Source organism: Hemiscyllium ocellatum, chromosome 11 (assembly GCF_020745735.1).
Source record: "Hemiscyllium ocellatum isolate sHemOce1 chromosome 11, sHemOce1.pat.X.cur, whole genome shotgun sequence".
Classification (NCBI taxonomy): domain Eukaryota; kingdom Metazoa; phylum Chordata; class Chondrichthyes; order Orectolobiformes; family Hemiscylliidae; genus Hemiscyllium; species Hemiscyllium ocellatum.
Genome location: NC_083411.1, coordinates 94,607,505 through 94,628,796, shown reverse-complemented (window position 1 = coordinate 94,628,796; position 21,292 = coordinate 94,607,505). Strand labels below are relative to the sequence as shown.

The 21,292-nt window shown below is 40.4% G+C and overlaps 1 protein-coding gene across 1 annotated transcript in view; it reads left to right on the top strand.

Annotated features, from left to right (window-relative positions):
• The window catches only part of shroom4 (shroom family member 4), a 153,208-nt gene that overhangs the window by 65,985 nt on the left and 65,931 nt on the right, over window positions 1–21,292 (top strand). Inside the window, exon 3 of the mRNA XM_060831987.1 lies at window positions 18,775–18,906. Coding sequence (XP_060687970.1) covers window positions 18,775–18,906 — 132 coding nt within the window. The remainder of the gene's footprint in view (window positions 1–18,774; window positions 18,907–21,292) is intronic.

Genomic DNA, 21,292 nt, shown 5'->3' with positions numbered 1-21,292 from the left:
CTAACCTTGGTTAACCAGTGAAGTTAGACCATCAGAGTAGTAGGAAAAAAATGCAGTGTGACAAAGATGTAAAAAAAGTAAGTCAATGGATTGTGCAAGTTTTAAAAACTAACAAAAGATGATCAAAAAAATGGGAGAAATTAAACTTTGAATGCAAACTTGCAAGTAAAAATAGCAAGTATTTATTTAAACATATAGGAAGGAAAAGAGAATCCGAAGTGAATACAGGTCTTGTAGGTAATGAGGCCAGTAAACTAATGGGGAATCGGGAAAAGCAGAAGAGTTAACTAAATACTTTGTCAGTCTTGGCAGCAGGTGACACTAAAAATAATCCCCAAATCACTAAATATTCAAGGGGCAAAAGAACAAGAAATAAATACATTAACTATCAGTAGAGAAATTGTGCTAGGGAAATGGCTAGGGCTAAAGACTGAGAGGCCCCCTCACCCTGATGGAATGGATCCTAGTATATTAAAGGAATTAATTACAGAAATAATGGAGGCACCGATAGTAATCTTCCAGGAGTCTATAGAATTTTGGGAACGTCCCAATGGATTGGAAAACTGTCAGCGAAACACCTTTATTGAAAAGAGACTGAGAATGAAAAACAGGTAACTATAAGCTCGATAGCTGAACTTTCATTATTGGAAAAATGTTAGAGTATTATGCAGGGTGCTGCCTGACCTGCTGCACTTTTCCAGCACCACATTTTTTCAGCTCTGATCTCCAGCAGCTGCAGTCCTCACTTTCCCCTATTATACAGGGTGCAAGAGCAGAGCATTTAGAAATACATAATATGATCAAACTGAGTCAGCATGTCTTTGTGAAGGGAAATCATGTCTGACAAGTTTACCAGAATTCTTTGAAGATAATAGAATAAATAAATGGGAAGCAGTGGATGTAAAATATTTGGATTTTCGGAATGTATTCGGTAAGATACCACACGCTGGCTACTTGATAAGATAACCACCAATGGTATTGAAGTAGTATATTCACATAGAATATTGGCTAACTGATAAAACAAAGTTGAGATGGGCGGAGTGGGGGGAACATGCACATTCAGGCTGGCAACCTGTAACTGGTGAAGTCCCACAGGGATCAGTGACGGAATCATAATTATTAATAACATACATTACTGACTTGGATGAAGAAAGTGAGTATACTGTACCTACGTTTGTGGGTACCACAAAAATAAGTAGTAAGGTAAGTTGTGAGGATGACCGTGCCAACAGAGGGATATAGACAGGGATATAAGAAAATGGGCAAGAACTTGGCAAGACCGAACATAGTATAGTGAAACTTGAGGTAATTCCTTTTTCGGGAAGAGTAGAGAAGCTGAGTTTTATTTAAATGGGGAAAGACTTCAAATGGGATGGCCCAGTGTTTCGGATTGCTGCCTCAGTGCCAGGTTCGATTCTAGCATCAGGCAACTGCCTCCGTGGAGTTTGCACATTCTCCCTGTGTCTGTGTGGGTTTCTTCCTGCAGTCCAAAGATGTGCAGATTATTTGGATCAGCCATGCTAAGTTGCTCAAAGTGAATAGGGATGCACAGGCTACATGGATTAGCCATGGGAAAATGCAGAGTTTATATGGTTGGGGAGGGGATGGGGAAGAGGGATGGCTGTGGATTGGATACTCTTTGGAGTGTTGGTGTGAACCCAATGTGCCAAATGGCCTGCTTCCATACTGAAGGTATTCTGTGATTCCATAATGATGATTCCATGACTGCAGAATTCTATGGAACAAAGGGATTTGAGAGTCTTCGTTCATGAATCACAAAATGCTAGCATCCGAGGTCAGCAGTGGGGAAGGTTTGCTAAAACTATACAAGGCAATAGTCAGACCACAGCTGGAATGCTCTGTGTAGTTTTGGTTCTGTTTGCTAAGAAAGATATTGGAGGCAGTCCAAAGAATGTTCGCTCGGCTGAGACCAGATATGGAGGGACTGTCTTATGAGGAGAGGAAGAGAAGATCAGGACTGTACTCATTAGAATGTAGTGATGAGAAGTCACGTTATCAGAACTTGGCAGGATAGATGCAGAGAGGTTGTTTCCTGTGATAGGAGACTCTCTAGAACAAGAGCCCATACTCTCAGGATAAGGTCAGAAATCACACGACACCTGATTATAGTCCAAAAGGTTCATTTGAAATCACCAAGCTTTTGAAGTGCTGTTCCTGTCACTCGACAGACTAGTTGGAATTTTCTCTCTGAGGCTAGTGAATCTGTGGTATTCTTTTCCCACCGAGGACTGTTGAAGCTGGGTAATTGTGTATTCAAGGCTGAGATTGACAGAGTTTTAATCAGCAAAGGAAGCAAGAGTTGTGGGGAAATGGCAGAGAAGTGGTCTTGAGGATTACTAGGATCAACTATGATCTCACTTAATGGCAGAGTGGATTCAATGGACCGAATGGCCACCTGCTGCTGAATCTCATGGTTGAACTATTCAGTCTTCATGAACAATTCAGAGACTCATCCATTTTCTGAATTTTTAAATGTTTTTTGGACTTGCATGTTATTTCTGATCAATATATGTTACATATGATTCTTCTTGCACTTAGTAATTCATAATTTCACTCACTGTTAATCAAGGAAGTCTTGTTACATGGGAGTCTATTGTAACATAAGGGTCTTCAAGAAATGTATCCATGATGGAAGTGATCTTTTTTGAATTAATCTTGTTGCACTCCAATTGAATGAGTGTAAATGAAGAAGAAAGACCAGTTGATTCCTCTGCACCCACAAGCTTAATTTGGGGTATCCCATCTGCAACTACAACTAATTAGGGAAACTTGACCCAGGGTCTAGCTGGATCATTTTCATTCAAGAATATCTTGTAATTGATTTTGTTTGAGCTAGTTAATTATAGCTTTGGTTGAAATATAATATATCTGCATGCTAAAAACAAAAAATACATTTGTTGTTACCAATGGGGAGCTGAATCTCAACGCCTCCACACTTGGGCATAAGACCAATCATTATCATTTGATCTATTATGAAGTTCTTTCTTGCATTGCCCCTGCATTTTCTGTTAAAAATCAGATTTGAAAAGCGAGAAACAGCTTGAAAAAAGGACACCATTTTAGATCGAATGAGTGTGCTGATTGTTAAGGCCATATTGGCATGAAGAGCAGCAAAAATGGTGCAGTGTGTGTACAAATCCTATGTGTCTATGTAAAACACAGCCTTTAATCTTTATGCCTGTAGCTTCTAGCATATGCAAATGCATTAACCTGCAGGCATGGGCGATGATCTTGAACTGGTTTTTGGTGTAATTCTTAGCGTAGGGCCGATTCATTACTAAGTGATTTCCAGTAGCAGAATCACATCTAACGGTGGAGATACTTTTCTGAGGCTTGGAAACATGAATCATTTGAGCATAATTGGCCTACTGCTACAACCGGATGAGTTATTTGAGATGGTTTGCTCATAATTGGGACAAGTGCTACAGTTTTTTTTATGGGACATGGACATCACTGACTAGACCAACATTTATTGTCCATCCCTAATTGCTCAAAGGGCAGTTAAAAATGAACCACAATGCTGTGGGTTTGGAGTCACATGTAGACCAGATCAGGCACCAACACTGGAGTTTGTTTTATTATCCATTTGTATGGTAGGCAAAGTGTCTTCTGCCTTGGCAGCAGCATCCTGCTTACGGAGAAAACCACTCATGGATTTACTGCAAAGTAGGAGCATGAGACAGCTAGCCTCACTTGTCATTGAAATTTTGTTTAGTTCTCTGCAACTAATTTGTTTGGCCAAGCATTTGGTCATCTACTCTAGTGTCTCCTCATATGCCTCAGTGTCATGTTTTGTTTAAAAATGCTCCTGTGATGTGCTTTGGATATTTAATTACATTACAGACACTATATAAATAGAAATTCTTTATATCCACCATGTTCAAATGTCCTTGCATGATGTTTATTTTCTTCCAGACTAGCTGCAGCTACTTTTTGAAATAACAGGAAATTTCCTGTTATGAATACATTCATTAGTTTGACTTTAACATTCCAACGAAAGCATTTATAGAGTAGACAGGAATGAAACAATGAGATGAAGGATTACAGTGAGGTCGCCATCTTTAGCATTTGACAACAGTTTGTGGATTGCTAAATTGTTTGAGTTTTAATGTCCTTCTGGGTTCTTTAACTTTTGGAAGCAGTATACAATTTACCTAAATGTCTATGATGAAGCTTCCTTTGTTACCTTTGATAATTGACAAATTATTTTTCTATCACAGGAGCTAAAAATCACAGGAGGGATATGAGAGGAACGTGTTGTTTGTGCTTTCACAGGGTCTGGATATTGCTGGCGAGGTCAGCATTTTCTGCCAGTCCTTAATTGGCTTGTAAAAGGTTGTAGTGCATCACAATCATAAATGGCTACATTGTAGGGAGTGTAGGTACACCCACAATCCCGTTAGTTGTAGAATTTTGACCGCGCAACAAGAATCATCTGTGATATAATTCAGGATGGTGTGTGTTTTGAAGAGCAACTTAAGGTTCGTGGTCTTCCTACACATCTGCTCTTGTCTTTCTAGATGGTAGAGATCATGGTTTTGGTGCTGCTGCCGAAGGAGTCTTGTAACTTGTACGTGGTACACAACTGTTCCCACTCTATCCCCCCGAAAGAATTTTGAATGCTGAAATTCAGAAATAAAAACAGGAAGTTTGCTGGAAAAGACCAGCAGGTCTGGCAGCATCTGTAACAAGACAATGATTTGGGTCCGGTGACCCTCAGAACTGTTGGTAGCTGGTCGGGTCACCGGCCCTGAAACATTATTTCTGATTTCTTACCGCAGGTGCTGCCAGACCTGCTGAGCTTTTCCAGCAACTTTGTTTTGGTTTCTGATTTTCAGCATTCAAAATTCTTTCGGTGAGATATAGTGGGACAGTTGTGTACCACGTACAGGATACACTGCAGCAAGACTCCTTTGGCAGCAGCACCAAAGCCATGATCTCTACCATCTAGAAAGACTAGGGTAGCAGATGCTTAGGAAGACCACGAACTTGTAAGTTGCTCTTCAAAACACACACCATCCTGAATTATATCACAGATGATTCTTGTTGCTAGGCCAAATTTCTACAGCTAACAGGATTGTGGGTGTATCTACACTCCATACACTGCAACCATTTATGATGGTGATGCACTACATTTCAAGCCAATGAAGGATTAGTAGAAACTGCTGACCTAGGTAGCAACATCCAGATCCTGTGAAAGCACAAACAAAATGTTCCCCTCATATCCCTCCTGTGATTTTTAGCTTCTGTTAGAAAAATAATTTTTCAATTATTTGTAACCATTATCAATAACCATTTATGTTTTTGTCCTCACTATACATTGGTGGTGGAGGGAGAAAATATTTAAAGTTGTGGATGACGTCAATCAAGTGGCCCGCTTCGTCTTGGATGGTATTGAGCTACTTAAGTGTTAGAGGTGTATTCATTCAAGCAAAAGGGAACTATTCCATCAACTCCTGACTTGTTCCCTGTAGATAGTAAGTTAGCTTTGGGGAGTCAAGAGGTGGGTTACTCACCGTCAAATTCCCAGCCTCTGACCTGCTCTTATAGCTGCAGTATTTATATGGCTGATCCAGTTTAGTTTCTGGTCCATGGTGACCCCAGGATGTTGACAGTGGGAGACTGAATGATGGCAGTGCTATTTTGTGTTTAGGGAATGTAGTTAGATCTTGTCTTGTTACAGTCATTGCCTGGCATTTGTGTGTCGTGAATGTTGCATGCTGAGTTGATTAATCAATCAGTAAGTGTAGGGAAGCCTGTAGAGCGAGACCAAAGGAAAGTGATGTTTTAGCTATTTTTTAAAAAAAATTGTTTCCTCATATCCAGACTCGGAATAGTTGGCCTGGGGGCATGACCTAACTGAACTGCAGCCTTAGTTCCTTATGGCTGTTATGAGTGCAGCTCTTTTCATTTCTTACATATTTTCGGGCGACAGGAAAGGTTTGCGTTTACAAAATTTTTCACGCTGATGTTTTTTTTACATCTTTTCCGGGCATTGTTTCGTTGCTGTTTCTATCTTAGTTCCTGTATTATAATTGGACTTTTTTTCAAAAGTGGCTGTAAAACAAACATTATCTGATTTGGAACTGAATGTGATGAAAGGGTGAGATGAAGTCAATTTAAAAAGGAGCGAGGGAAACTCTCTTTTGTTGTAGACACAATGATTGGCTATAACAAGCTTGCAAAAAAAATTGATTGTTCGGTAAGTTTTCCGTTTACTGTCCTGTGTTGTCCAGCTGAAAAGACCAGCATCTGGTTTGACTTGTACCTATGTTATTTTGCTGTTTCAGATATCTCTGTTCACAGCCAGCAGCTTTCTGGCAATGTCCTTTTACGACTTACTGTTGTATCTTACATCTCTAGTTGGAAACTTCAGTAGAATATAGTTGCTATTTGGGCAGCAATTTCATGAAATTGCAGTGTGTCTATGGGAAAGAAAATGACCCATAAGTTTTGACAGACTGAGTGAGTGAGTTTCCTGAACAGGCATCAAGGAACAGGCTGGAGTCTTGTGAGAATCTGTTGCAGTGCCACTGGAATCGGGACGCCACCAGAGAGTTCCATTAGTGAGTATTAAATGACAGTGAAGGTATTGACACAAAGCACTGTGAGCTATCATCTGAAATTTAGCTACCCTGTACTCAAATTAATTTTTAAAATGAGCATTTTAAAATATAGTTTTAATATTAATTTGATGTAGTTGAGAAATAATTGATGAAGCATTTTTAATGGATTATTTACTTGAAGTGATTTAAGTTAAACCAAGTATTTATTGTTTGGATATTAGTAAAATGTTGGACATATTTTCAAATACTTTTCTGTAAATTGTTGAAAAAATCTAACTGTGCAGTTGGTTATGTTGAATTGTCTGTGGTTACAAGTGTACCACTGGTAACATTAATTTGGGAGCAATTTCAAATGATAAATTAAGTGTGTCACCCAAGAATGTTTCACAATATTAAAGTCGCTTAACTCAATTGTGGTTTCTTTTATCTGATTCAGTATATTGTCAACAGAGCATTTGTATTTGTGTGGTATCCTGCCATCTCTTTCAAAATTAATCAAATGCTTCACGTACAGTGAATTATTTTTAAATACAATAGCTGATGTGGACAAATATAACAGCCAGATGTCCCATTACAGTTAGAGTAGTCAAAATTCACAGCGTAATATGAAGAGTGACGCTAATAATGAGTGTATTAAAATCTTTTATAAATGCTCATCCGAAAGTGGTCTGATCAAGTCATCAGAGAGCACGACATTCATCTTGTTGATCCTGCAAGTTACGTTTTGGTGTGTTTTATTTTTCAGTAGAAGGTTTTTGTGTATCTTGTTTTCTTTGAGAACAGAATTGTTTGGTCTGTATTGCTTTTTAATTTTTTTTTCTTGAGCAATATAAACTGGAATTACTTTTTGCAATACTAGCTATTGAAAGCTGTTGAAAATGTTTTTCTCTCTGTTATCATAATAGTACGTATTATCTCATTATAATTGGTTAATTTTGTGATTAAAATAGCAAAAGCTAGTGTTGCAAAGAACGAGATATGAGATTCCAAAAACTTTGAAACCCAAAATGTGCACCAGTGTCATTTTAAGCAAGAAAACGTATTATTCTTACCTAGTTTGGCTAATGCATAACTCCAGACCCAAAACGATGTAATTGAGCCTTAACTGCACTCCGAAGTAACCTGTATACTTTAAAGGTTCTGTTAAACTGTTCAGTGTTTCAAGAAGGTGACCCATTATAAGTTACTCAAGGCAAGTAAAGATGATTAAGTTTTTTGAAGAAATAACAAAGAGGATTGATGAGGGCAGAGCAGTAGATGTGATCTATATGGACTTCAGTAAGGCATCCCAGGCTTGGGAGCCTGGTTAGCAAGGTTAGATCTCATGGAATACAGGGAGAACTAGCCATTTGGATACAGAACTGGCTCAAAGGTAGAAGACAGAGGGTGGTGGTGGAGGGTTATTTTTCAGACTGGAGACCTGTGACCAGTAGAGTGCCACAAGGATTGGTGCTGGGTCCTCTACTCTTTGTCATTTTATATATATAATTTAGATGTAAGCGTAAGAGGAATAGTTAGTAAGTTTGCAGATGACACCAAAATTAGAGGCGTAGTGGACAGCAAAGAAGGTTACCTCGGATTACAACAGGATCTGGACCAGCTGGGCCAATGGGCTGAGAAGCGACAGGTGGAGTTTAATTCCGATAAATGTGAGGTGCTGCATTTTGGGAAAGCAAATCTTAGCAAGACTTATACATTTAATGGTAAGGTCCTCAGGAGTGTTGCTGAACAAAGAGACCTTGGAGTGCAGGTTCATAACTCCTTGAAAATGGAGTCGCAGGTAGATAGGATAGTGAAGAAGATGTTTGGTATGCTTTCCCTTATTGGTCAGAGTATTGAGTACAGGAGTTGGGAGGTCATGTTGCGGCTGTACAGGACATTGGTTAGGCCACTGTTGGAATATTGCGTGCAATTCTGATCTCCTTCCTATTGGAAAGATGTTGTGAAACTTGAAAGGGTTCAGAAAAGATTTACAAGGATATTGCCAGGGTTGGAGGATTTGAGCTACAGGGAGAGGCTGAACAGGCTGGGGCTGTTTTCCCTGGAGCGTCAGAGGTTGAGAGGTGACCTTATAGAGGTTTACAAAATTGAGGGGCATGGATAGGATAAATAGATCAAGTCTTTTCCGTGGGGTCAGGGAGTCCAGAATTAGAGGGCATAGGTTTAAGGTGAGAGGGAAAAGATATAATAGAGACCTAAGGGCAACCTTTTCATGCAGAGGGTGGCACATGTATGGAATGAGCTGCCAGTGGAAGTGGTGGAGGCTGGTGCAATTGCAACATTTAAGAGGCATTTGGATGGGTATGTGAATAGGAAGGGTTTTGAGGGATATGGGCCAGGTGATGGCAGGTGGAACTAGATTGGGTTGGGATATCTGGTCGGCATGGACGGGTTGGACTGAAGGGTCTGTTTCCATGCAGTACATCTCTATGACTCTATGGCAATAAATGTTTGGCCCACATCCTGAGTATGAATGGTGACAAAGGTAAATGGTGTTAATCCATCCACTTTTGTTACCATCAACAATTATTAGATCAGAAGTCAGACAACACCGGGTTATAGTCTAACAGGTTTATTTGAAATCGCAAACTTTTGGAGTGTTGCACCTTTGTCAGGTGAAGTGCATCGTCCACATCATAGCAATTATTAGCATCATGCTTGAAAATGTTTCAAGCTAACAGGAAGCATTCTTTTTGTTCATTCCTTAGATGTGTGTGTGCTCCTGGCTAGGCCAACATTTTATTGCTCATCCAGATTTTTTTCACCCAACAACAATGAAGGAATAGTGATATAGTTCCAAATCAGATAGTTGTGTGGCTTGGCACAAAACATGTAGCTGGTGGTGTTCCCATGTATCTGCTGCCCTTGTCCTGTGGCTGATGGAGGTTTGGAGTGTGCTATTGAAGGAACCTTGGTGAGGTTCTGCACTGCATCTTGTAGATCATGCACAATACTGCTACTATACACTGGTGGATGGACTGAATGTTCAAGGTGGCAGATGTGGTGTTCATCAAACAGGCTGCTTTATCCTGAGTTAAGACTCCTCAGTGTTGTTGAAGTCCATCCATCCATCCATCTGTCATACCACTGATCTAGGCTTTGTGGTGACGAGAGCTGAATTACTCACCACAGAATTCCCAGCCTCTAATCTGCTTTAGTATGGCGGGTCTAGATAATTTTCGAATCAATTATAACCTGTTCTCAGATTTTGTTAACTCACTTACGTTTCAGAAACTCTTCTTAAAAATGCAGTTTAGTTAAACTAGCAAAATCAAAATGGCCTCATCTCTTGTAATCCTGCATTACCTCTTTTGTGGTTGTAATAGTTGGAGATTTAATCGCCATCCATATCTGTGTTGAGAATGTAGGTTGCTCTAGAGTCGGCATAGTGAAACATTTAGTTTATAAATTAGTTACCTGATGTTAGATTTGTTAAAATTGTATTGACGTCTTTGTCAGAACTTTAAGAAATTCAGAAGGAGTGAGGTGAGTGCAGTGGCCAGTACTAAGGAGAAGGTGCTGGGGAAGATGAAAGGTCTGAAGGTGGATAAATCAGCATCAGATGGACTACACCCCAGGGTTCTGAAGGTGATAGTTGAGAATTGTGGAGTCATTGGTGGTGATCTTTTAGGAATCACTGGATTCAAGGAGGGTCCCAGACATCTGAACAATGATTAATATAATACCCCTGTTTAAAAAGGGAAGGAGGCAGAAGACAGGAAATTATAGGCTGGTTAGCCTGACTTCAGCCTTTGTTAAGATTTTAGATTACACTACTAAGGATGATATTGCAGAGTACTTGGTAAAATAGGGCTACGCCAGCATGGCTTCATCAGGGGGAGGTTGTACCTGACAAATCAGTTAAAATTCTCTGAGGAGGTAATGAGCAAGTTAGACAAAGAATAATTAGTGGATGTGATCTATTTGGATTTCCAGAAAGCCTTTGACAAGGTTTCCCACAGGAGATTGCTAATTGAAATGAGTCCAAAGTTTTAGAGGCAAGATACTGGCATGGATGAGGATTGGGTGACTGGCAGAAGGCAGAGATTGACGATAAAGGTGTCTTTTTCAGGACGCCGGCTAGTGGAGTTCCACAGGGGCCGGTGTTGGGGCCGTAATTATTCATGTTATCCATTGACAATCTGTAGTTAAGTTTGCAGATGACAAGAAGGTAGGTGAAGGTGCGGATAGTGTTTAGGAAATGGAAAGGCTGCAGAAGGATTTGGACAGGCCAGGAGAGTGGGCAAAGAAGTGGCAAATGGAATACAGTATGGAAAAGTGTGAAGTTATGCATTTTTGGTTGGAAGAATAGAGGTATATGGTTATTTTCTAAATGGAGAATGGCTTTGGAATTCTGAAGTCCTCATTCGGGATTTGAAGGTTAACATGCAAATTATGAAGGCAAATCCAGTGTTAGCATTCATTTTGAGAGGACTAAAATTTTAAGAGCAGAGATGTACTGCTGAAGCTATATAAGGCTCTGGTCAGACCACATTTTGAATATTGTAGGCAGTTTTGGGTCCTGTATCTAAGGAAGGATGTGCTGACGTTGGAGGGCTTCCAGAAAAGGTTAATGAGAATGAACCTGAGGATGAAGGACTTGTCAAATGAGAAAGAACTCCGGGTCTGTATTTAATGTAGTTTAGAAAGACAAGGGGAGATCTGATTGAAACTTACAGAATACTGAGAGACCTGGATAGAATGGACGTGGAAAAGTTATTGCCAGTCGTAGGAGAGACTAGGACTTTAGGCCACAGCCTCAAAGTTAAGGGATGACCCTTTAGAACTGAGATGAAGAGGAATTTCTTCAGCCTGAAGGTGATTAATCTGTGCAACTCAATGCTGCAGAGGGCTGCAGAGGCCAAGAAATTTGAGTGTATTCATGACCGAGATAGCTAGGTTCCTAATTAGAACATAGAACATAGAAAGATACAGCGCAGTACAGGCCCTTCGGCCCTCGATGTTGCGCCGACCGAATCCTACCTAACCTACACTAGCCCAATAACTTCCAAATGCCTATCCAATGCCCGCTTAAATGACCATAAAGAAGGAGAGTTCACCACTGCTACTGGCAGGGCATTCCATGAACACTCAACCCGCTGTGTAAAGAATCTACCCCTAACATCTGTCCTATACCTACCACCCCTTAATTTAAAGCTGTGTCCCCTAGTAACACCTGACTCCATTAGCGGTAAAAGGTTCTCAGTGTCGACCCTATCTAAACCCCTAATCATCTTATACACCTCTATCAAATCTCCCCTAAACCTTCTCTTCTCCAATGAGAACAGCCCCAAGTGCCTCAGCCTTTCCTCATAAGATTTTCCTACCATTCCAGGCAACATCCTGGTAAACCTCCTCTGCACTCGTTCCAATGCCTCCACATCCTTCCTATAATTAGTATGGAGATCAATGCCTCCACTAATTAGTATGGAGATCAATAATTAGAGGGAGAGGACAGAAGATTGGGGTTGAGAAACGTATCAGCTGTGATCAAATGGCGGAGCAGGTTTAATGGACTGAATGGTATAATTATGCTCCAATATGTTATGGTCTAACTGATGTTCTAGGGGCCTAGTTTTGAACTTCACTGGAGCAGATAGTGGAATTCTCATTCAATAAATAAAGATCTAGAATTAAGAGTCAAATGATGACTTTGAAACCATTACCGATTTGTGAGAAAAACCCATCTAGTTCACTAATATCCTTGAGGGAAAGTAACTGTCATCTTTCTTTGATCTGGCCTACGTTTGACTCTAGACCCACAGCAATGTGGTTGACTCTTATTTCTTAACTGCCCTCTGGACAACAAATGCTGGCCTAGCCATCGATGTCCATAATCTGTGAATGACAATTCTCAAGTGGGTGCGAAGAGGCCACAGGGACTGGCTAATTAGCAGAAGTGACACATGGAGCATTATGTGGCAGCAACAGGTTCTTTTACTGCTTTGACTGATGCTGGTTCTGGTGTCTGCAGATGTCTCTTTTCAGCCTTGTTCTACTCATGTACAATATTGTAATCTCTATTAAAACATGAAGGCTGAGCTATGCTGCACATAGAACAGCATTAAATTTGTTCCACACCATGGTGTTGTAAGATTAACGAATAAGAAAATAATGCTAGGCGATTATATGCTATGATAGTGTTCTGTTGCTCAAGATCACTTTGTGTTTTAAGAGGTTTTTTTTCTCACAACTCGGGCTTTAATGTCAAAAAGGTTGTGAAGTACTGAACTAACTTTGACAAAAAAAGGTCACTGGTTGCTGGCCTACCTTTTGATCCATACACTTCTGACTATTCCATCTCATTCTCCCCCTCTGATCGCTGTTCTTCAGACTAGCTTTGCAAAGTCCTTCTGCCTTGCTGTGAAATGCAGCTGTGACATTGCTGACCTGAACCTCCCCACTTCAACACTGCCAGCATTCGCTTGTCAGCTCCTGATCTGCTCACCACTTGCTTGCCAAAGGTACATTTAATCCCATTCACCAGCATGCAAATTATTCTCAATTGGCTTCCTGTGCAATCATGTTGCCATGGGTTTGCTACCTTGCTGACGTCATACTGTTTATTCACCCAGTTTTCAGTTCCCACCATAGAAGCCTTCCTGCCTGCTCATGCCCAATTTTAGGATTGTTCCTGCCCCAGGACTGTCTTGCCAGTTATACTAAATCTTGCCTCATGTTTCACTGCAAGTTCAGCCTAGCTCCTAATGTTTAGGTTTTTTTTTCTCTTTAAAAATCATTTGTGAAATGTGGGCATCATTGGTTTAGCCAGCATTTATTGCAGATCACTCGTGGCATTGGAGAAGGTGAAGGTGTGCTGCATTCTAAAAGCACAGCTGCTCCTAGGGTGTTGTGACAGCCATTGTGGTGTTAGGAAGGGAGTGCCAGGATTTTAAACCATTGACAATGAAGGAGTGAAATACAATTGCGAATCAGAATGGTGAATGGCTTGGAGGCAAACTTGCAGATTGTGATGTTCCCATGCATCTTCCCTTGTCCTTCTAGATGTTTGAGGTTATGGGTTTGGAAGATGCTATTAGAGCACCTTGGTGAGTTGTTACACTGTACCTTCAGATGGTACATACTCATGCTGTGTATCAGTGCTGAAGAGAATAACTATCGAAGGTGGTGGGGCAGGTGCCATTGAAGTGGGCTGTGTTGTATTGGATGGTGTCAAGCTTCTTGAGTGTTGCTGGAACGGCACTCATCCAGGGAAGTGGACAGTTTTCAATCACACTTCTGACTTGTGCCTCATCAGTAGTGGACAGGTACTGGAAGGGCAGGAGGTGAGTTACTCACCGCAGGATTCCCAGTTTCTGACCAGTTTTTGTAGCCCAAAATATTTATATGACTTGTTCAGTTAGTTTCTGATCAGTGGTATCCTCCAGGCTGTTTGTAGTGGAGGATTCAGCAGTTTTCTTTCTTGGCGAAGATGGTCATTGCCTGGCAGTTGCTTGGCATGTATTGTTGCAATAGAGTGGGGCTGTTTCAGTATTTAAGGAGTTCAAATAGTGTAATCAGTGAACATCCCCTTTAAAATTGAGGTGAGTTCTACTGGTTTCTACATTGGTCTATTTTTGAGCTAGGTCTTTTGGCATTGTGTTCATTCCCTGCATTGGCACACACACATTAATGTCACATTGAGGAATATTTTGATGGTTGAGTTGTGGTTAAATTTGGGTTTTCACCTTGATCAATTCTTTTTCCCTCATCTGTCATTCTTGCGACACTGTCAGGCAGTGAGTTTCTCCCAAGCAGAGAGCTAACTATTAAGAAATGCATTAGGCTGAAACAACTTTACAGCAATTTGTTTCTTTATCTAATCCACAGTTGGAAGTGTTTGATGCTCACCTTGGATGCAGATAGCCTAAACAATCCGTTGTTGCTTTTCTTGAGTTGTGATCCCAGTACATTGAGAATAATACTCAATAGAACATGAGAGTGTTGCATTGAAGATGACTAAATGTACATCTTCTGTGATTTTCTTAATGCTCAGTGGTCAGCAGTTTCATTTTGAGCTAGCTTCATTGTCCCTCAGGTCCATAGACACTGAGGCTAAATTGTAGAAACTCTCCCAGCCTTGGTGATTAATTGTAACATGGATGAGTTACGAACATGCAACCGGTGCCATGTCAACACTTCACAGGAGGAGGGAAAAAAAGTTTGGATTCTTTTGAAATGAGAAAGAAATCTCCTGTCAAATCTATTTGTTTTCATAGAAGTTAAATGATTGGTAAGTAACACTGATTAAATCATAACGATCAGTCTTCTCTGTTCAAAATATAAGTTATATGGTAAACATTTCAGTCCAGCCTCCTCAAGGGAGTTTAAGAATTCTTGTTATGCCGCTATTTAAATGTTGATCACAAAAAATAACAATGTGTTTCTTCTTTTTATGGACAGGAGAATTGCAGGAAATGGTTTCTGAGTTGGGCAGTTGAAATATCCTGTGTTTAAAATTTGAAAGAGGCCAGAAAGCTGCAGTGTTTTCTTAAGCCTTGCATTCAGCTTGGGCCTCCAAACTCATGCGATCATTCCCCCCCACCCTTCTCCCCCAGCCCATCTTTTGAAAAGGGCACTTTTGCTTTCAGCAGTGCTTGATTTTAAAAAAAATGCTAGAACTAACTTATTTTACTAAACTAAATTGAACTGGATTTGAGCAATAAATAGAGGTTGAATAGGCTAGGGCTGTTTTCCCTGTAACATCGGAGGTTGGAGGTGACTTTATGGAGGTATATAAAATCATTAAAGGCATGGATAGTGTAAATAGACAAGGTCTTTTCCCTGGGGTGGGGGAGTCCAGAACTAGAGGACATAGGTTTTGGGGTGATATAAAAGATATAAAAGAGACCTAAGGGGCAACTTTTTCACGCAAGGGTGGTGCGTGTGTGTAAGGGGCTGCTAGAGGACGTGGTAGAGGCTGGTACAATTGCAATATTTAAAAGGCATCTGGATGGGTATATGAATAGGAAGGGTATTGACGGATATGGGCCAGGTGCTGGCAGGTGGGACTAGGTTGGGTTGGGATATCTGGTCGGCATGGAGGAGTTGAACTGAAGGGTCTGCTTCCGTGCAGCACATCTCTATGACTCTGACTCTATAATTGAATTTGCTGCTTACTAAACTGTTTTTGTTTTAAATGAGTACTGTTGATTGTATGGGGGAATTTGTCTGAGAATTCCCATGTGGGAAATTGTGAAGGGGCTGGATTAACCTGAGCATGTGATGAGAACTCCAGTAAAGTCAGTGGTGCCAGTAATATGGCTGTTTCATCCCATATTGTCAAAATAAAACCAAAACTTGATAGAAATATTCAAGGAGGACAAGTAGCCTCTGTGGAGAATGAAACAGCTTTTCAGATCAATGATCTTTACCAGAACTGGAAAAAAATTAAAGATGTGTTTCTGACTATATATCTACTGATGTTACTTTAGTTCCTACATATAATTGATCTCAGTTCCTTGCTTCAATCAATGCCCTACTGTCTTAGTCTTCACTTATTATATAGCTTGGCAAAAATGTTGCCTCCTTACAGTGGGGTGCATTCCAAAGAGTGAAGGATTTCAATGGCGTGATTGCAGATCCATGAGAATGTAATTTCGTGATTATCAGTTGACTAAGAAGAAGTTTCTGTGAGGTTAAAGGACAGGGTTGATTATTATGTGCAAGGTTGGTTGTTATTTGCAGAGTTCATCAGCATTTGGGCGAATCTGGCATTGACTTGCAGTCTAAGTGCAAACAAGAGGCTCTTCTGTGAGTGAGAGTATGGCTCAAAGTTATTTTTGCAAAATCCAGTTCTCTTTGCATCATTTGGTTTAGCAACTCCTTCCAGCGAGCACAATGTTTTACTGAAGCACCTGTGCTGATGTTAGTTCAACTCCCTCATTATTACCTCTGGTTAGAGGAAATGTTGCAAGTGAAATTAATAATGAAAAGTGAGACTGATGATAAACTCTTTAAATCTATCAGTGAACTTACTTTTAAGTGAAAAATACATCAAAATTTGCCATTTTTCAAGATGAATGATTCTCTCACTGACCCTGATGTTTTGACCTGAGCACTATTCAATAATTAGTTTGATTTGGGAATATATCACTTTTCCTTCCCTCACAGGTGCTGAGAGTACTTCTATACTAAGTGGACTGCAGCAGTTCACCACCATTTTCTCAAGGGCAACTAGGGATGAGCAATAAATGCTTACTCAGCCAGTTACACCACTCGAGCAATGAATTTTTAAAATAGCTCAGCCAGTCAATGCAGCCAGAGTTTATGTTACTATGCTGCTTACATCATCAAACCTACTAACAAACTACTGTGGTCTCCATTGTGTTTTGGGTTTCCTGAACTTTTATGTGGCAAAAAAATTTCTTTTTAGTCTCAATATCACATTCAATTTAAATGGGACTGCACTTTAAATGGAGGGTGCAAGGTTTTGAAACTAACAATTCAATGTTCTGTGATTCTGTAACTATGGCTTGAATGGAATTGTCTTAAAATGTGAGAGTGCTGGGTGATACACTTTTAAATCGGGGTGGCTTCCTTATTTTGCAATTGTAGATCCTTTTATATTTCCCAGAAGCATATTGAAATATTTATTAGTCTTTTGAATTAATAACTGTCTCAGGACCTGCTTTTACAGTAATTACAGAGCTCCTAGTCTAAGGCAGGTGTTGACTCTGCTTCCACTGTAGCTGTCAGGCTGAACTACTTCTCTATCTGAAATGTGTCCAGTAAGCAAACTGCCGTGAGGATCCAATACACTAACTCTTACTAACTGAGTTGAGTTGGGAACTGACTAAGATGTCAACTAACGTTTCTTTGTATGGTACTGAGCTCAAAATGCTGTGTGTCGAAGAAAGACTGAGGCCTTTTGTTCAAAGAGAGGGGTATCATTGTCATGAAAAATAGGAAGTAAATTTTTTTTATCTGTTTGGGAAAAGAGAAAATACGCACACTGTTTTTCTTAGAGTTGTGCTGTATGTAAGCTGGAGTATTATGTGTTTTTATCTATTTTTGACACTGCATTTTCATTTACACGCTCCATTTTAGCTAGCACAGACATGGTTAATGCAGAGAAAGCCTTTCCTTGTTTCAAGATTTAGATTTACATTTTTATTATCATATGCACTCAAGTACAGGAGTGCAGTGAAAAGTATTCAAAGTCGCCATTCTCTGCTGCCATCTTAGTAAACAAAAGGCAGCATTGAAAACGTAAGCAGGAGTAAAAGGAACAGCCAAAAGTAAAGGAAGTGTCCAGATCACACTCTGCCTCTGCCATGAGATCCTGCTACCAGAAAAACAAAGCCATAAAGTCTATCCCACAGTCTGCGACTGCTAAGGTGCCCCGAGATGTCACGGCTTCTAATGTCAGGTACCTGGGCCCAGTTATGTCCTAGAACCATACTACTGCCACTAGAACTGTGTAACCACTTCTTCTCTGAATAAAGAGAAATTGAGCTGAAGGATAAAAGATATGGAATATTTCTAGGGTCCATATTAATGACTCAGTGGGGAGGTGCAGTGCTGAGTGTTGTGCCAATCAATGCAGACATAAAATTCCTTCAATTGAAGAATTAATTTATTTCAGGCAAATTAACAATTTTGTCTTACAGATTGCTTTAGTTTGAGTGAGAGAGGAGGAAATTAGCATGGTTCCATCTTCTCACCACAGTCTAGTGATGATTGTCAGAAAATGTATCAGTCAGGAGAGTTGTTTTTGACTGAAGAAAGGCTATTAGCACTTAGCTAGGCCCTCGCACATGAGGTAAGATGCTGCAGTGCTGTGACACCTGAGGGAGTGTACCAAAGTCAGAGTCAATACTTCAAAGAAAAAAGATGAAACCTGAGGAAGCTGCTGAAATTGCATTGCACTAGTAACACCCAAAAATTAAAAAAAACTTGATATGTACACTGAAGCTAATTTCAAAGTGCATTTGTCTTATCAACATACCAGTCTTCAGTACCTTTCACATGCAACCTTTAGTTGATTCTTGTTGCTGTGAAGAAAAACAATAAACTTGGATTTGTACAACAGCTTTCATGTCAATGGGGCATCTCAAGGTGCTTCCTAGCTAGATCAAGTACTTTTGAAGTACTTGGTAGCCTGATAAAGTCTACAGAGAAGTAACTAAATAGTGCATACAATTACCTACTTTATTACAGCTCACGTTTGTGTCCTTTCTTTTAGGAAGAATAGTCCAGGGATACGACCTTACACATGGCACTTAGCCAAATTATCAGAGGCACATCCTGAGCCCACTATGATGTACTATTCATCAGGATGTTTCAGCTTGTCATGGCACTCAGGATACGACACCAGGTGAGTCTTATGGACTGTTATTGGAAATGGTAATCAGCATTGTTCTTGTGATAGGAATGAGGTATCTGAAAACAGTTAAGCTGTCACAGTTGGTAAAAGCATCACAAAATAGCTCAGAGCAACACAGACCCAACTCAAATCCTGGTGTTAGTCAACTGATTCAAACTGGGATAATGATTGCAGGGCTACATGTTTCAGTGCTCCTGGGCTAGGGAAGAGAAAATCAATAGGATTCCTGCTCCTGCATAGTAACTAATGAGTTTTTCTGGGATCTTTGTGTGATTAAATTGGGCTAGAACGGAATTAGATTCATCTGTCACTCCCTCTACTTGAGGAGAAAGTGAGGACTGCAGATGCTGGAGATCAGAGTCAAAACGTGTGGTACTAAAAAAGCACAGCCGGTCAGGCAGCATCCAAGGAGCAAGAGAGTCACGTTTCAAGCATAAGCTCTTCATCAGGAATGACATTCCTGATGAAGAGCTTATGCTTGAAATGTTGACTCTGCTGTTGCTGAGATGTTGCCTGACAGCTGTGCTTTTCCACCACCACACGTTTTGACTCTCTCACTCACTCGAAGTGCTGTCACTGAGATATCAATGGCTAATTGATATCTCAGAGTTCATAATAAGACATCCCCAACAGGAAAACAACAGAGAAAATATGCGATAAACATTAAAACGAGTCTGGGAGTATAAGAATGCTGACTATCCAGCATCACGTTCCTGAATTACTTTGTTTAGATGTTCATGGCTTGCTGCTGGTTGTCTGTGCTGCTGACCTAATAGGAATCATTGTATTTGTGTACATCAGGACACTGTCACATGCAACATCAGGCTGGAAAACTATTCTGCTGAACGCTGATGAAGCTCGTGTCAGCTGACAACTAAACTTTATTTTGATTTTTCTTAACCACCATTTTCATGCTATTTTTGAAAGGTCATATAGAGTATTTTAACTTCAACAATATGTTGTTTCTCTGTGGAAGAAAATTATCTAGAGACATTTGTTTAGAAAGTTGTGTGTAAAGCACAATTCTAGGTTTGGTACAAGCCTTTTTCTACTGTAACTATCAGCAAGAGTTTTCTGCCTTCCCACAGCAGACATAACAATACAAATGAAGGCTGTGCTCTCATTATAGAGAGACAATTGATGGTGGTTTCACCTGAGGGTCACAACACATCTGGGAGGGGAAAGAATGAGAAGGGGAGTACCGAAGAAGGGTCACTTGACCCGAAGTGTTGACTCTTGATTTCTCTCTACATTTGCTTCCAAACCTGCTCAGTAACAGTAATTACCTATTTCCTATTCATATGCCCATCCAAATGCCTCTTACATGTTGCAATTGTACCAGCCTCCACCACTTCCTCTGGCAACTCATTCCATACACGTATCACCCTCTGCGTGAAAAAGTTGCCCCTTAGGTCTCTTTTATATCTTGGCTGTTTGCAGGTGGACCTAGATTGAGTTGGGATATCTGGTTGGCATGGGTGGGTTGGACCGAAGGGTCTGTTTTCGTGTTGTACATCGCTATGATTCTATGACCTCTGATTTCCTTTTGGGATATAGCGTACAGGAGCATGTCCTTTAACTTCTGTAGTCTGTTCCACCATTCAGTTAGCTCAAAGTTCCTTGATTTTTTTTTGTTTCAAGGCTCCCTTTTTCAAATGGATTTATCATTTTGGACCTTCTCTCTTGATTTCATTTATTGTTGCCATATATACCAAAGTACAGTGAAAAAATTGTTTTGAGAGCAGAACAAGCAGTTTGTCTATACGTTGCTGTTTGCTACAGAGCAGGCATACAAGGTTAGGACTGAAGAGGAGGTGGGCAAAAGCAAAATCAATATCAGATTTGAAATTAGAAATTTCCATTCAGCATTCTAATAACTGTTCGGAAGAAGCTGTTTCTGAACCTGTTGGTGCATATGTTCAAACTTCTGTATCTTCTGCCCAGGTTGGAAGAGAGCATTACCATGGTGGGAAGGGTCTTTGGCAGTATTTGAGCAGCAATGCGAAGTGTAGATGGAGTCATGGATGGGAGGTTAGCTTCTGTGATGGATGGCTTCCCGTAGTTTCTTGCGGTCCTGGGCAGAGCAGATGCTGTACCAAGCTGTCATGCATCTGGATAGAATGCTTTCTATGGTGCATCTGGAGACATTGGTGAGGGTCCCTATGGTCAAGCTAAATTTCCTAAGCTTCCTGAGGAGGACGAGACATTGTTGTGCCGCCTTGACTGTTGTATTTACTTGGGAGGTCCAAGTCAGACTGTTAGATATTGTCACTTTTAGGAACTTGACACTCTCTACCCTCTCCACCTCAGCTCCATTGATATAGATAGGGGCATGTCCTCCTCCTTTCTTCCTGAAGTCAATAATCACTCCCTGCAT